Raw genomic sequence first — 15,201 nt, forward strand, 5'->3', positions numbered from 1 at the left:
CTGCATTGTTGGTGATCACATTTCTTGAGGTACATAACTGAGGTTTAGGTGTCTAGAAAAAGGCAGGTGTAAAGTAGGTTGATCTCTGCATCCTATTCCTGTAGGTGTAGACCTTGGAAGAAAGGAGGGAGGTAGAGCTAAGTCAGAATGTTTTAAATACCTCTTATTTTTGAGTGACTGAAGAGGGCATTATGTGCTTAGTTAAAAGCAGCAGCTTATTCTATGAAACATAAGGGAGGTTGTGAATACGATTTCAGTGAACGATTGTTGGTTTCATGGGAGATCTTCATGGCAATAGATGTAATGTCATTCTGAAACTGTTATTCTGAAATTTGTTTTGGGGTTGAGTGTGTAGTGAAAGAAATGTTAGGGGGAGAGTATAGGAAAACAATGAAGGTAGAGGGAAGGTGAACTATATGCTTCAGTATCATATTCCATATCTTTGTGTGCTAATGTAAAAAATAAAAAAAAGATCTTTGCTTCTTGCATTCTTTACCTAAGTATGTTACTGTATTGTCATTTCATAGGCAAACGGCAAGCTCCAGTGTTTGACGTATTTGAAGCTTTTCTGAACACAGACAACATTCAAGTATTTGCCAATGCTGCTACAGACTACATCATGTGCCTTATGAAGTTTGTCAAAGGATTGGGTGAATGAAACTTGATTTTTATAGTTATTTGAGGTTCATCAAGAAATGCTTTGATAGCAGGCATTAATGTTCCATGGATATTTTGAGTGTTGCCTTGTTGTCCCAAATTGCAGACCTAATACCATTTATAGGACATCATGGCATAGAATTTGTTGTAGAACTCCTTAATGTAATAGGTATTTTATGCAGCGTGTGATTAAAATCTGTTTTTTTTTCTGAATTAGAAGAAATTTCTGTTTTATGTTTAAATGTAAAACACCTTTATTGAATTATTACTCTTGACATAGGCACATTTACATTTATATAAAAATAATCAAACTGCATTAACAAGTTAAAATTAACAACATTGTGTTTCACATATATTGCTATGTATCATATAACCTAAGCAACATTACAAAAATTATTCAATTCCTGCCCCCGTTTTTAAATAAGAAACATCTTTATTAAACCATCGCTAGTGACATAAGCAGTCATACATTTATATAAATTAAAACAAACCATACTGACACAATCCAAGTTGCAAGCATTTTACATCACAAACCATGCTGACACACTCCCAGTTGCAAAAATTATACATCACTTATAATCTGTCCAGTAATTTTCAGTCAGACATTACGTAGCTCATTTAAGTCCTGCCTTCTTTTAAACCTCATACCTCCCCTATATGTATTATTCCCACAATTCCCATTTTTCCTATGTAGTTTGCTCCTGCACTTTTCTAAAGATTTCAGTTCCAGTTGTTGTATCTCGGTTACTATATTCACTACTTCTAGTATAGTTGGTTTAGATTTTGATTTCCATTTTCTAGTAATTGCCTTCTTGGCAGCCACCATGATTAGACACAGCAAGGCCTTACCATGTTTAGGCAATTCCGATTCTGTATCATAGCTCAAAAAAGTAATCTCTGTTATCACACCAGTCTGCCCACACAGCATGTCTGACAGTGCATCTTGCAGGATTCCTTAAAGTCCGCCAACTCGCCATACTCCCAGAAAACGTTCCCCGTTACCTCTTTCTTCCCTGTTGCTCTTCCAGCATATGCTGTCTACCTGAGGAAAAGTTCTGTGGAGTCCATTAAGGTATAAAAATACCTATGCAAACATTTGCAAGCAAAAATCCTAAATCTTATAAATTTTGTTGCATATTTGGGAGACATACATATATCCTCACATTGTTTCTTTGTGAATTGCTTATCCAGTCTCTCTTCACAGTCCTTTCTAACCTCTGCTAATTGATTCTTATAGTTTTCATGCAATATTTTATATTCTCTACTAATTACTCCTTTTTTAATGGCAGCTTTTGTTGTATATTTGTTTTATGTTTAAATTTTAATGGAAAGAATGCCAGTTCCAAGCAAAGGCAATTGTTTGTTTATTAAGGAGAGGCATTTGAATGTTTTTGCTGCACGAGATTCAGTTATAGATAATGACCATCCTGGGGGATTCAGAAAGACCCTCACAGAAAACAGTTTTTGACCTGACTTTGCAAGGCTGTCATGTTGTTGAGTAAAACTATATGAAATTCATTACTTTGACATTGCATTTTTATGTTTGAATGGCTTTAAGAAGAGGCTACTGAGGCAATGTTTGGATTAAAATGATTGAGCCCAGCTATATTTGATTTCACCAGGTGACACTGCGCTGCCCCACCGATTGTTTTCATGTTTTAGTGTGTTAATTTTTGTTATCTATTATATATCATTCTGCAGAATGTTGCAACACTTGTGAGGAGACTTCACTATCTTAGCTTCATCTGATAAATACAGATCTGCTGATTTTTGACATATGACAAGGAATCTGTCCAAGGGATGGCCAAAGATTATCCTTCACTTGCTGTTTGGGGAAAAGCACCAAAGATCTTTGTCATCCGTCTGGATGTTGACTGAATAAAAGCCAGAAGTGTAGTCCCTTGGAAGAGTTGTCAGGTTTTGGTTATAAAATGGTTTTGACACTTTAAGTATGCCCCTCTTGCTTTCTCCGTCAGCTTGGGCCCTTCCACTGTGGGCTAAAGAGCAGAAAGAAAGAGGATGATAAATATTTTACTGTTGGTTTATCTGGTCATATTTCAATAAGTAGGTCCCCAACTTATCTGATTATATCAGTTCCTCCTTAGGTTTCATGATACATTATAAGGGCAACCTCTTCTTGAAGGGGTCCTCCCAAGGCTGTTTCTTTGACAGGCAACCATGACTTCATGAAAGAATGTTTCAGATGGAGAGTTATGGAGCTGGCCCTTAACAAAAAGAGTGACAGTGAACCGTTCAGCATCAACCAGCATAGATCCTTGGCTTTTCTGAAACTACCTCTGTGAAACCTGACTCGCAGCCCCCATACACTAGAAAGTTAGGCATGTAGGATTCAGGAACAGTTTCAGGAAATATGCAAAAACCTGCTGTAGACCGTGCTGTTATTTTGTGGATTCACTTGATAGATACAAGAGTGTACCAGGCCTTAATACACTGCCAAACAATAAGAAGAACAGAATCCTTGAAAGATTTCATGAAATGATGTATACTTTGTATGTCAGGACCATTGGTTATCAAATGTATATGGGATAGTATGAGAGATTTCTTCAGACAGCCTGATGGTTTTGCTTGGAGAATTGCAGATATTTCTCTGAAAGAAATGTATTAAATTATCCCAAACCACAGAGAAGTTGGTGAGCATCAGATAGTGTTTTTTGCATTCTTTAGAGTTGTTACCACAGGTACTGTTCTTAGTAGCCAGGCCTTGTTGTCAATCCATCTCTGACCTGTTTGAAGTCCCCAGGAGATATTCAAGGAGATAGGAATGTAGATTATCAAGCAACCTGTTTCATCTACCCATCTTCTTCTTAGATAATTTAGGAACTAGAAAACCAAGGTTTCACCCTATTAGACAGAACAAGCATGATAAATAAAAGCAGCGTAGGCAGTACCAAACGGAGCAGCAATACTGGAAGGAGAAAAGGGTCAAGCAAGGCTTCAGAATCAGGTTTCAGAGAGGCAGTTTCAAAATTATCTTCAGAGGCCTCAATTATTGGGATAAAATCCAAGGAAACTAGGAACCCAAGCAGATATGAAACTCCTAATAAAAAAAAAAAGTAATACATTTAAAGTTAAACCAGTTTATTTACACTTCAGTTAAAAATCACGTGATATTAAAATCCAGTAAAAGCAAATAAATAAATAAATAAATAAATAAAAATTACATAATTAAAACCTTAACAAGCATCAACAGAGACTTCCCATGCTTTGGAACAAAATTCCAATCTACATTAGGCAGAGCTCTTTGCTAACACTCTTCAAGAGAAACCTTGATGAGTGGATGGAAAACAAAGTTTACCCCAGGGATCACTTCAGTGGCTCTGCTGGACAGAGGCACAGGGAACTAATCTAAGGGGGCAACGAAGCCAACACATTCTGGCTAGGCTTATAAATGCCTTCAGGCAGATAGCCTAGTACCTACCTATGAATTAATAGAGCAGGCTGCATTTAACCCTGGGTAACTCATGGCACTAACCTAAACTGCCATTTTAAATTGCATTTTTCCAAATGCTCATTTATTATATATCCCCAAGCATCAATCATTACTTGTTCAGTAACCAAAAATTCAAAATAATGAGTGTTAAAAATGCTGACGTTTGTATAATGCATTTGTGACCTCTGCCTTCCTAATACCTAATGCATGCTCGTGCAGTTATTCTTTTAATGTTCTAGATGTCTTGCCTATATAGAACGCTGAACAAACACCATGAGTTACACAGGGTTAAGTGAAGCCTCTTCCATTAATTTTAAAATTTAAACTTTAGTTCTGATGAAGTTCCTACACTGATTAAGGAACAAAAGTGCTCAACTGTCAATAAAATTAACTTGAAATCCCACCATTGTCGCTAGGGCATCTCAGCAGTTTTTTTGTTTTTATAAAATCCAAGGAACTACTCTGTTCTGTGCTGAGTAGCTCACTGTCACTGTTTTGTTAAGGGACAGCTTCATAACTCTCTATCTTCATCCTTCTTTCAACAATAACAGTCTATATAAATATATTGCATGCAACCACTCCTAGTTTTCACCTCTGTACCCTGAAAACTTTTAGGGAGTAAGATTGCCATCTCCAGTAAAGCAGTGGTTTTACCTGACCTCTGACAAAAGGGTAAGGGAAGTTGAATCCACTAGGTGTACCATAGAGTTTTCTGAAGTTCCATCCTTTACAGACCAGTCCCCCCCGACCAGTTGGCGAGTTGCACATTTAATGCCCATTGTAAGATAATAGTATCTCACTAGCTAGAAAGACGAAAGAAGCATTATTCAAAGCTGTTTCAACCTCTAAAGGAAGCCCATCCTTGATTACTCAAGTTTTATTTACTTTTTGAAAAACACTTTTAGTCCCAGTAGGCATAGCCTGTTTTTAGAGTAAAGTCAGGTTGGTATTCATACTGACTAGGAGAAATTTGAAGAACACTTTGAAGAAATTTTACTGACTTTCATTTAGTTAGTACCGTGGAATTTTATTTTTCATCCACTTGAGCTACCACCATGTCAGGTAGATGAGACCTATGTTTAACATTGTTTATTTTAAACACCTTTATTTAATTATCACTTGTGACACAGGCAAACTTACATTTATAGAATAGTAGTCAACCTGTATTAACAAGTTCACATTTGCAAACATTATACATCACATATGTTGTTCACTACAATATAATCAAGCCAACATTACATACATTGCTCAATTCCTGCCTTCTCTTAATCCTCATTCCCCCTCCCAAGACATTTTTCTGCATGCATTTTCCCCACAATTTCTATTTTTTTTCTATGCAATTTACTCCTACCCTTTTCTAAAGATCCCACTTCATGTTCTTTTATCTCGGTTGCAAAATTCATTAACTCAAGTATGGTTGGTTTAGACTATGATTTTCATTTTCTAGTACTTGCTTTTTTACAACCACCAGAATTAAACATAACAAGGCCTTATTGTATCTAGGCAGTTCAGATCCTGTATCCCAACTCAAAAAATAATTTCCTTAGTTACACTCATTTGCTCATCCCATCTTCCTGACAGAGTACTCTTTAGGGAATTTTTAAAGTCTGCCAGTTCATTACATTCTGAGAACATATCCTCCCAGGTACCACTTTCTTCCCCATGACACCTCCAACATTTGCCATCTACCTAGGAAAAAAATTCTTTGGAGTCTGCTGGGGGTATAAAAGTACCTGTACAAACACTTCCAGGCAAAACTTCTAAATCTTTTAGATTTTGTTGCATAATTGGGAGCCATACTGATGTCCTTCCATTGTTTCTTTATGAATTGCTTGTCTAATGTCTCTTCCAAATCTTTTCTGACCTCCTCTGATTGATTCCTATAGTTATCTTGCAATATTGTATATGTCCTACTAATTATCCCCTTTTTAACATCAGCTTCTGTTACAGATTCAACTAAAACTCAACCAGAGCAAGACATCCATTTAAGATTCTGCTGTCACTTTCTCTTTGCCTATACTCTGATATCAGTCCCTGATAAGGAAGGCAATCTCTAGCCTTCTGTCCAAATGTCTTTTTGGCCTCTTCACATTCTGTTACCTTATCATCTTCAGTTATTTGTTTCCAACCACCTCTTGCCTATTTTCTATACTTCTAATTGCAGTCATCCCTGTCTGCAGAATCAAATCTCCTTTCTCCACACCTGTGTTGGCTTAGTTCTTAGTATACTTTCTGCTAATTTAGGAATATAATATTCTGTACGAGTATTATTCTCCTTAAGGATCTGCATCCAGAATCCCACTCTTTCCTTATGTCTTGAACTGTACCCCTGCTTCATCATCCCTTTCCACTTTGAATTGTACCTTTATGCTTGTATTACATATAAGAGCCTTAACCGTATAGCTCTTAAAATATCCCTTCAAATCAGGTAATCCTAAACCTCCTTGTTCTATTGCAAGGATCATCTTATCCCACTTGATGCTTGCCCTGTTCCCCTCCCAGGTAAAATCCTTCAACTCTTTATTAATTACTATCCACAGCTTCTCTGGTTGATAAAAATATGCCTGACCTATGTATTAAACTAAAGGTACTAAAACATTTTATGTACTTGTATCTTGCTATCCGTATCCATAGGCAAGAGCTTGCAGTTTCTCAGTTTTTGTATTATCATTTAGTCTCTTCCCAGATATCCTTAGCTGCCATAACAGAATCCTTTTTAACCCATACTCATAAATACTTCACTTTGTCATATCCTGTAAATATGGGTATTGCTTAACCAGTTCATGTGTGGGTGCATCGTTTACAGCAATGTTTTTTTCATTAATTTTATATCCTGAAAAAAAAAACAGAACTGATTCAGAATCTTTCACAACACGGAGATGTCCTTTTCTGGCTGTAAGAGGTACAGAATTATAATCTGCAAATAAAGCAAACTTTTCTTGAATGCCATCCCATTTATAACCTTGAATTTTTGAGTCCCTTGTTTTTTTGCCAGTGGTTTTTATATAATGTAAATAACAAAAGGAATGAAGACATCTTGCCTGGTTCCTCTGTTCAAGCACAACTTATCAGAGAGGAACCATCCCACTTTGATTTTTGCCTCTGATCCCTCATATGTCCTCTTAATTAACCTTATTATGGTGTCAGGAAATGCAAATGCTTCCATTGACCTACTCACAAAATCCCAGCTTGCACTGTCGAATACTTTCTCTGCATCAAGAAGAACCAACAACAGTGGTACTTTCTAACATTCTGCTTTCCTCTGGATCACTATTTTTATATTAATGTTGTCAGATGGTTGCTTCTCCTCTACAAAATCAGATTGATCCAGATCTATCAATGTTGGCAACACTTTGCCATTCCATTATAGACGTAAGCACTTTATAATCATAGTTTAAAATTGAAATGGGCTAATATGAAGCTGGATCTAATGGGTCTTTACTGTCTTTATGAATTACATCCACCACAGTTTTTTTTCCAGGATGTTTGGTGCTTCCTCCACTTTTAAAATACTGTTTAACAAAAGCTTTCAGATAGTTATCACTCTTTTCCCTCCTAGCTTTCACTGGAATACCATCTATTCCTGGAGATTTTCCTACAGATTGGCTATACATCACCATTTTGATCTCATCTCCTTGCATCTTAAATTTTAATTGTTGAGCTTCATCTATCATTAACCCTAACATATATGTTTCCATCTGTGCTTTTTGTTGATTTCCCAATTTCTCTGCATTTTACAAATTTTCATAAAATTTCCAAAATATCTCTAACATATCTACAGATCTCTGGTTATTTTTCTAGTTATAGTCTCTTTACTTTTAGCAACAACTTTTTCTACTTTATATCCACTAAGTCGTTGTGCCAAACGTTTTTGTGCTCTGGAGTTATCAAAAAACAGTTGCCCAACATTAAAATCACGCATTATTATCCAGGTAATCCCTTATCTCCTCAGCACTCTGCAATTGCATCTCTTCTTGTTTTGTGAGCTTCTCCTTATTCTGTTATTCATTAAGCTTTGTCAGCCCCTCTAAATAGTTGTAACTTCTTAACCATATCCCTTTTTCTTTTATTTCTGTCCTATTTTAAACTCCATTTTCATTTTAGCCCGCTCAATAGCTATATCTTCTGGAGTATTTTCTGTCTTCTCTAATAAGTCCCAAATAATTCCACTACTGATTCCTTAAATTCCCCTTTTTAACAGGTGAGTGGGGAAGTACCAGTGTCTCATCTTTACTTCATTACCCTGCAGTTTTATCTTTGTAATTATTGGTGCATGATCTCTAGCAGTTATTGGACATGTCAAAGTTTTCCATTAAATGTTCATGTTCCTGTGAAATATAACGTCTGTCTAGTCCAGTTATTGTACAATAATATGTAAATTCTGAGTTCCTACTACTGAATTTACATCTTCTGTACCAATTGTTTTCAAAAGTTTCTTCAGAAATCTACCTTCTTTTGTTATATTTTCCGTCCCGGGCCTCCAAAATACATCTTCATTGTTGCAAATTAAATTCCAGTCCCCACCTATAAGTAATATTCCCTGCTGAAAGCTGATTATTTCTCCCAAAATGTTGAAAGCTCCACAATAGCCACAATAGCAGTTTTAGGTAGAATATAAATACATGCCAGGGTAATCCTCATCCCTTGCCAGTAGCTCCTTTACTACCACAAATCTGCCACTATTATCTTTTTTTTCGTCTATCACTGTTTGAGCTCCCCTAGCAATTAATAGAAGTACTCTGCTTTTCCTTTGTCCCTGATATTCTGCTGAATATCTGTTTTGAAATCCTTCCTTTATCAAATTCACATGCTCACTCCTTTCCAAATGTGTCTCCTTTAGCATCACTGTTTGCACTCCACATTTCTTAATATAATTAAATGTGCTTACCTTTTTGTTTATACTGTGAGAACATTCACATTCCAAGATAATATGGAAAGTATTACCATAATGGTAAGAGATCATTATTCCCACATATATATGACAGCTTTCTAAAATGTCTTTTTCCAGCTTTTGTGACACATCCACCTTTTTGTTTTAATGAAAACCCTAAAAAAAAAAAAAAAAAAAAAAAAAAAAAAAACTAGAACACCTCCATAACCTGTTTACTTAATACAAAAACTATGTACATCTTCAAATAGATGAAGTTTGCCCTCATAATAGGAACAATTGTCCCAAATAGACAACTGCAAACATAGGCCTTAATTAACCTAAAACTGAGGTTATCCATGCTAAGATGCATGTTATTGCCTGTGCTTCTACTTACAGTAATTGGTGTCTTTTGTTTTTTGTTTTTATGTATCTCCCCAGATGTAAAAAACAACTTGCATGCTTTCAGAAAGCATTAACTTTTAAGCTTGAAGAAACCACTGTTCTGGCTTTTTATTGCCCTGTTGACAGCTTGTCTGCATGGAAATGTAAGCGAAGAAAATGTAGTACTCAGCTGAAGAGAAGCTGTTCATTAAATTCAGTCTTCTCTTATTTACTTTTATCCAATTAAAACTATTATAGTAAGCCAAGGGTCTTACTCCAGACATTCACCTATGCAAAAGTAAAAGAAAGTATATCAGCTCTACATTTATTATGATCTGTGTACTTTTGTACCCCATCCGCAACCTCAACAGTACAAGATTAGATTAAAGCCTATTACATGCTTTTGGCTTGATTTTTTTCTCTTTTCGCATTGTAATGCTTATATTTCTTAATACTAAAAAAGAAGAAAGAGAAAAAAAGGCATATGTTTACTGTAGTATATTTATCATATACAAGAACAACTAAAAATGATTTACTATAAAACATGCAACTTCTGTCATAAAAAAGTTTCATAGAAATACTGTTAAGAACAGACATTGCTTTACCAAGTTACTTTTTTACTTCCTGTTTCCCACCCCTTAGTGTTCTTCCAAACATTAATGACATGAAGTGTGGCAAATGCCTTTCAGTTTCCCACAAGTTTAACAAAGCCAACAAAAGTCCACGTTTTGCACTTTCTTATAAAGCTGTATTTCACAAATATGATTGATGCTTTGCGGTCTTATATTTATTCACTAATTTCTGTGTTGCTGGTCTTTTTCCTGTTCTTCTCCATCTCCCAAATCCAGATTCTGGGTCAGTTACAAGGTAACCCTCAAATCTTTTAGTCAGTTCCTGTGCTTTTCTCTGGCTGTCAAGCATTTTCCTTTGGAACAGTGGAAAAGGTTTCACTAGCAAAGTCTGCCCTTGTACTTTGTCATCAGAAGAATGAGAAACAGAATCAGTTTCTGCTTGATGACTCACTGTTGCTGGACAAACCTTTGTGTTTCCTCCTTAGCCTGTTCTGCATCAAAAAATGACTTTGGTCCTCCTGGAAAAAAATTCTGAAGACAGCTGGATGCAACAGTTGAATCTCACACACCTTTTTGACATTCCCTGAATGTTAGAATAAATTTGTTTCTCTTCTGCCTGGTGTACCATGAATAATAAAATATCCAAACAAAGATTTGCAGTATTAAGCGAAGTCAAAAGCTAATGTTAACCAGAAGACAATTTAATATAGCGCTTTTCGTCTGCACTGTGTGCAGACTTCTTCAGACATACAAAAAAAACTTTAAAAAACTTCCTTTAAAAACATTTAAACTGGTGTAAATGAACCAATCATGACACACAATTAATTAAAGTGATTAATTAAGGCTGCTGCATTGATTGTTAGCATGCACCATGAAGTAAGCTCAAAGTAAACTTTTATGCAAAACCCTCCATGAATAACTGGAACAGCGATTGTCAAACACACTAAAGAAACTTCGTAACATAAGCATAAACTTAAAAATTAACACAGTAAAAGTGAACAAAGGTTCACAAACCAAAGCTCATACTAAAATTTTAAACTTATATAGCAAATAAAATAAAACTAACAAATGTATGTAAGCAAATGACAGTAGATATATACATAGTTCATTAATGGTAAGCCAAGGAAGTTACTTAACCATGATATCTTACCCTCATCTTTTCAAACTTTTCAATTTAAGAATACTGCTTATAGAGCAGGACTCATTGAGACAAGCATTCAATTTGATTTGCCAGGTTAGTTCTAATTCTTCTAACAAGAGGCGTAAGGGTGCCCCCCTTCTGTCATTATTCACCTAGTCTATTACTAAAAATTTGAAACTATGATTCTTATATTTTAAAGTATGTTTGGCAACTGCGTTGTCCAATTTGTTCCTAGTTATTGCATATTGATGTTCATAGATGCATTCACGGAGCCTACGCTCAGTTTTTCCGACATAGAACGCAGGGCAACCTTGACATGCCATATACACCACCATTTTGGAGTTGCAATTATACCTGCTCCCTTAGCTTACATTGAAAGTTCTGTGTGTTGACTCTGTTAGTCTCTGTTATATATTTACAATAATTGCAACTTTGGCATTTGTACATGCCAACAGTTCTCATAAAGTTAGAAACAGGTTGTTCTAACAGTGACTTCAAGTTCTTACCCCTTCTAAACGTAATGATGGGGTGGTCACCAACTTTAGTTGCCAAAGTGGGATTACTCATGAATATTGCCCAATTTTTCTTTATGCTCTCAATACATTGATAACTAGATGAATTAAATGTCAAAATGAGTTTCGGACCAAAGTATGAAGGTTTGTCCAAGTGGATTACAGTACACCCTTCTGTTGGTGAGTGGGTGTTAATGCCTTGGTTCAACTGATGGTGTTTTATGGTCAATAAGGGTTTATAAATGCCATTAATTCTTTTTACTGTAACTTCCTTAACTAGTTCATCAAGGAGTTTTATAGGGTATCCCCTATGTGTGAACATACTCGTAAGTAGTTCACATTCTTTGTGGAAGTCATCATCTTGACTCACTATACTCACACTCGCTCTAACAAGTTGACCTTTTATCACTGATCGTTTCTGATGACTAGGGTGACAACTTGTAAACTACAAGAACGAATTTGAGTATGTGGTTTTCCTATGAATGTTAGCTACAAAATTACACGCTTCGCGATTTTCCGACAATAAGATGTCTAAATAAGTTGTAGTTACATCACTGTAAGAAGACGTGAAGCTCAAGAAGTGTGTAGAGTTGTTGAATTTATCCAACATCATGTTACTGATGTTGACATCACATTTAACTAAAATAAAAATGTCGTCCAAATAGCGAGTGTAAAATGTGACGTGTTTCATTAGTTCAGGATTCTTAAAAACTGTTTCCCAGTGTGCCATGACTGCATTGGCTATGCTTGCCCCACAAGGGGAGCCCATGGTGACGCCCACTTTTTGCAAGTAGAAATTCTCACCAAACATGAAAAAGTTATTGTACAAAATTATTTCAAGTAGTTCTATGACCACCGAAATTTCCATTTTGGTGGCTTCGTTTTTCTTAAGCACTAAAATGACCCATTCAATGCCAGTGTCATGTGGTATACACATGTAAAGGTCCTTCACGTCGACCGTGAGGAAGTTGTTACTTGTATCAAATGCTAGCTTATCAATTTTCTCAAGGAAAGACCATGAGTCCTTGCAAATCTGAGTTTCAAAAACAAGATATTTCTGTAGTATGGAGTCAACAAACTTGGCACATGATATCTAGGTAGGTGGTGAACCACGGCCATAAACTAATGGTCTCATTGGAGGATCTGTAATGCTTTTATGAATTTTTGGTATACCAAAAAGGTACGGAAACCTTGGGTAAGTAGTGGTCATGTAGTTAAACATTTTTTGTTCAATCCTACCTTCAACAAACATGTCCTCTATGCTGCTCTTTATAGATCTATATGCTTTAGTAACCTCAGAAAGTGAACTAAGTGAGTATGAAGGACTATCTAAAAGTTGAACCATGCGTTCATGGTAGTCTGGATTATCAAAAATTACCAGCCCGCCACCCGTGTTGGGCTTACAAATGCATATATCTTGCATTCGAATATAATCAAGGTGTTCACATTCAACTTAACTAATATGGCCGCTCCTTTTAGGCTTATAAGTCTGCTTAACCCCTTGCCTGATGTCTACCTCGCACATCTGCTCAAAAATCTGTACTAGTGGGTGCAAGGGGGGATTATATGTACTGGCAATTCTAAATGGGTCAATATCTATTCTAGAAACACTGGCACCCATCATCAAGTTAAAATTCAATTTCCGTGATAATAACTTGACGTCAATGATAGTCTTAACCAAGTCGAATTTCTGTTCGGGGACGTATGTGTAACCTTTAGATAGAAATTCAACAAAGTCAGCAGAGACAGTAACCGAAGAAAAATTATACACTTTAAAATCGCCTGTAGAGTTTATAATAATGTCAGGCTTAGTTGTTTCCCTGCTAGTGACACTGTTGTCTAATCTATGGTCCAAGGAATCACCATCATACAGTTCCAAGTCACTTAAAGTTAAGCTATTATCAGTGAAATAAGAATTGTTAGTCACTAAATGGAGATTGTGATTGTCAAAATCAATGGTGGCATCAGAGAGTGTGATAAGGTCAACAATTAGATCAAAGTCTCTGCGCACTGCACAGTCCATAAAGGTTAAGTCCTGTATGTCTTGGACCTCTGCTTGTTCGCCCTGCTTTGGGCAAAGTTGTCCTGTTGTTTGGGCCTGGTTCCAGTCTGATGGGCATCCTGAAAATTAGAATTCTGTCGTGTGAGGGTACCTTGTGATTGATTACGATTGTGTAACCTCTCACTTCTCCTCACTTCATTTTGTAACTGTAGATTGTCATTATTTGAACCCAAGTTCTCATTATGTGAGGTACTGTTGGTATTAGCCCTCAAGTTGTCATTTTGAGTCACGTGTGTAACTGCATTTTTCACTGCATGTACAGGGGCTCCATTCAGTGGACGGTTAAAACCATGCCATACGTGTGCAGATGATAAAATAGGATATGCAGTATTGTCTTTGTATGCTTTAAGGTCACGGTCCAGCTTTTTAACTTTATTGTTCTTAAGCTTACCCAAATATTGGTCGATACTAGAGAGAATACGGCTGTATTCATGTTTGTAGTGGCCAAATTCAATATGATGTTTAATGCTGGAATCTAGCTCCATAACCCTGATCTTAAGATCATTAACCCATATAGTATAATGCTTGATCATCACTTCAAGTAATTAGAAGCCTTGCTGGTCAAACAGAGCCACCAATTCATTATAAAATTCAGAATTAGTGACTATATCATTTGGAAACTGGGAGCGGTGTAACCTTTTAGGGACAATCTTGCATGAGAGGCACTCACGAAAATACGAAATTTCAAGTTGTAATTTCTTAAGCTTAATCAGCAAGCTATCTAAGTCTTTGAGTTTGTCCACAATGTCAGGTGTTAAGTTAAAATCAAAAAGGTTACCTTGGCTACCTTCTTGGTCATGTGTCGTTTGAAGATGTGAAAGTAAACGTGTCCGCTAACCAAGCACTGGAACACCCGTATAATTGCTGCCGTTGTCAATGAGCTTATTACTAAGCTCTTGTATGCGAGTCCCTGCTGGATTGTTTGTTGAGCTAGATGTATCTGCTTGACTAATTCCCATACTAAGAGGCTGACGGCCCACAGCCTCATAGTTATTTTCTGCAACCGGTAAATTTTTAGTTAATACTGCTGGTTGATGGCAGGTTTGTACTACCGGTAAAGTAGAAGAAGAAGCGTTTAAACGTCCCGCCATTTCGGCTCGGTTGTTATCTTCGCTGTTAGATGGAAGCAAATCACGGAGGGCTCATTGTTGTGTGTCAAGCTGCTCCAACCTGGCACACAAAGAATCCATCCTCGATAGGAGAGAATCCAGGATGGAGGCATTAGCAAGGTTGGAAACCGAAGCTGGTGCTGGGATTACAGCACTATCACAGCCCTTAAGAAGTTCTGGTGTAGAGTTAGCAGAGAAGTCGCTAGGGCTACTTGCAAAACCTGAAGCCATAACAAACTGGAAATGTAAACAAAGATAAACACCAAAATATCCAAACAAAGGTTTGCAGTATTAAGCGAAGTCAAAAGCTAATGTTCACCAGAAGACAATTTAATGAAGCGCTTTTTGTCTGCACTGTGTGCAGACTTCTTCAGACATACAAAAAACCTTTTAAAAACTTCCTTTAAAAACATTTAAACTGGTGTAAATGAACCAATCATGACACA

General features: G+C 36.5%; 1 protein-coding gene across 1 annotated transcript in view; it reads left to right on the forward strand.

Moving 5' to 3' along the window:
• ARFGEF3 (ARFGEF family member 3) overlaps window positions 1–15,201 on the forward strand; it is a 2,280,599-nt gene that overhangs the window by 1,691,712 nt on the left and 573,686 nt on the right. Inside the window, exon 24 of the mRNA XM_044087095.1 lies at window positions 528–650. Within this exon, the coding sequence (XP_043943030.1) occupies window positions 528–650 (123 nt within the window). The remainder of the gene's footprint in view (window positions 1–527; window positions 651–15,201) is intronic.

The sequence above is a fragment of the Protopterus annectens genome, chromosome 1.part1, assembly GCF_019279795.1.
Source record: "Protopterus annectens isolate FY-2018-M chromosome 1.part1, PAN1.0, whole genome shotgun sequence".
Lineage (NCBI taxonomy): Eukaryota > Metazoa > Chordata > Ceratodontiformes > Protopteridae > Protopterus > Protopterus annectens.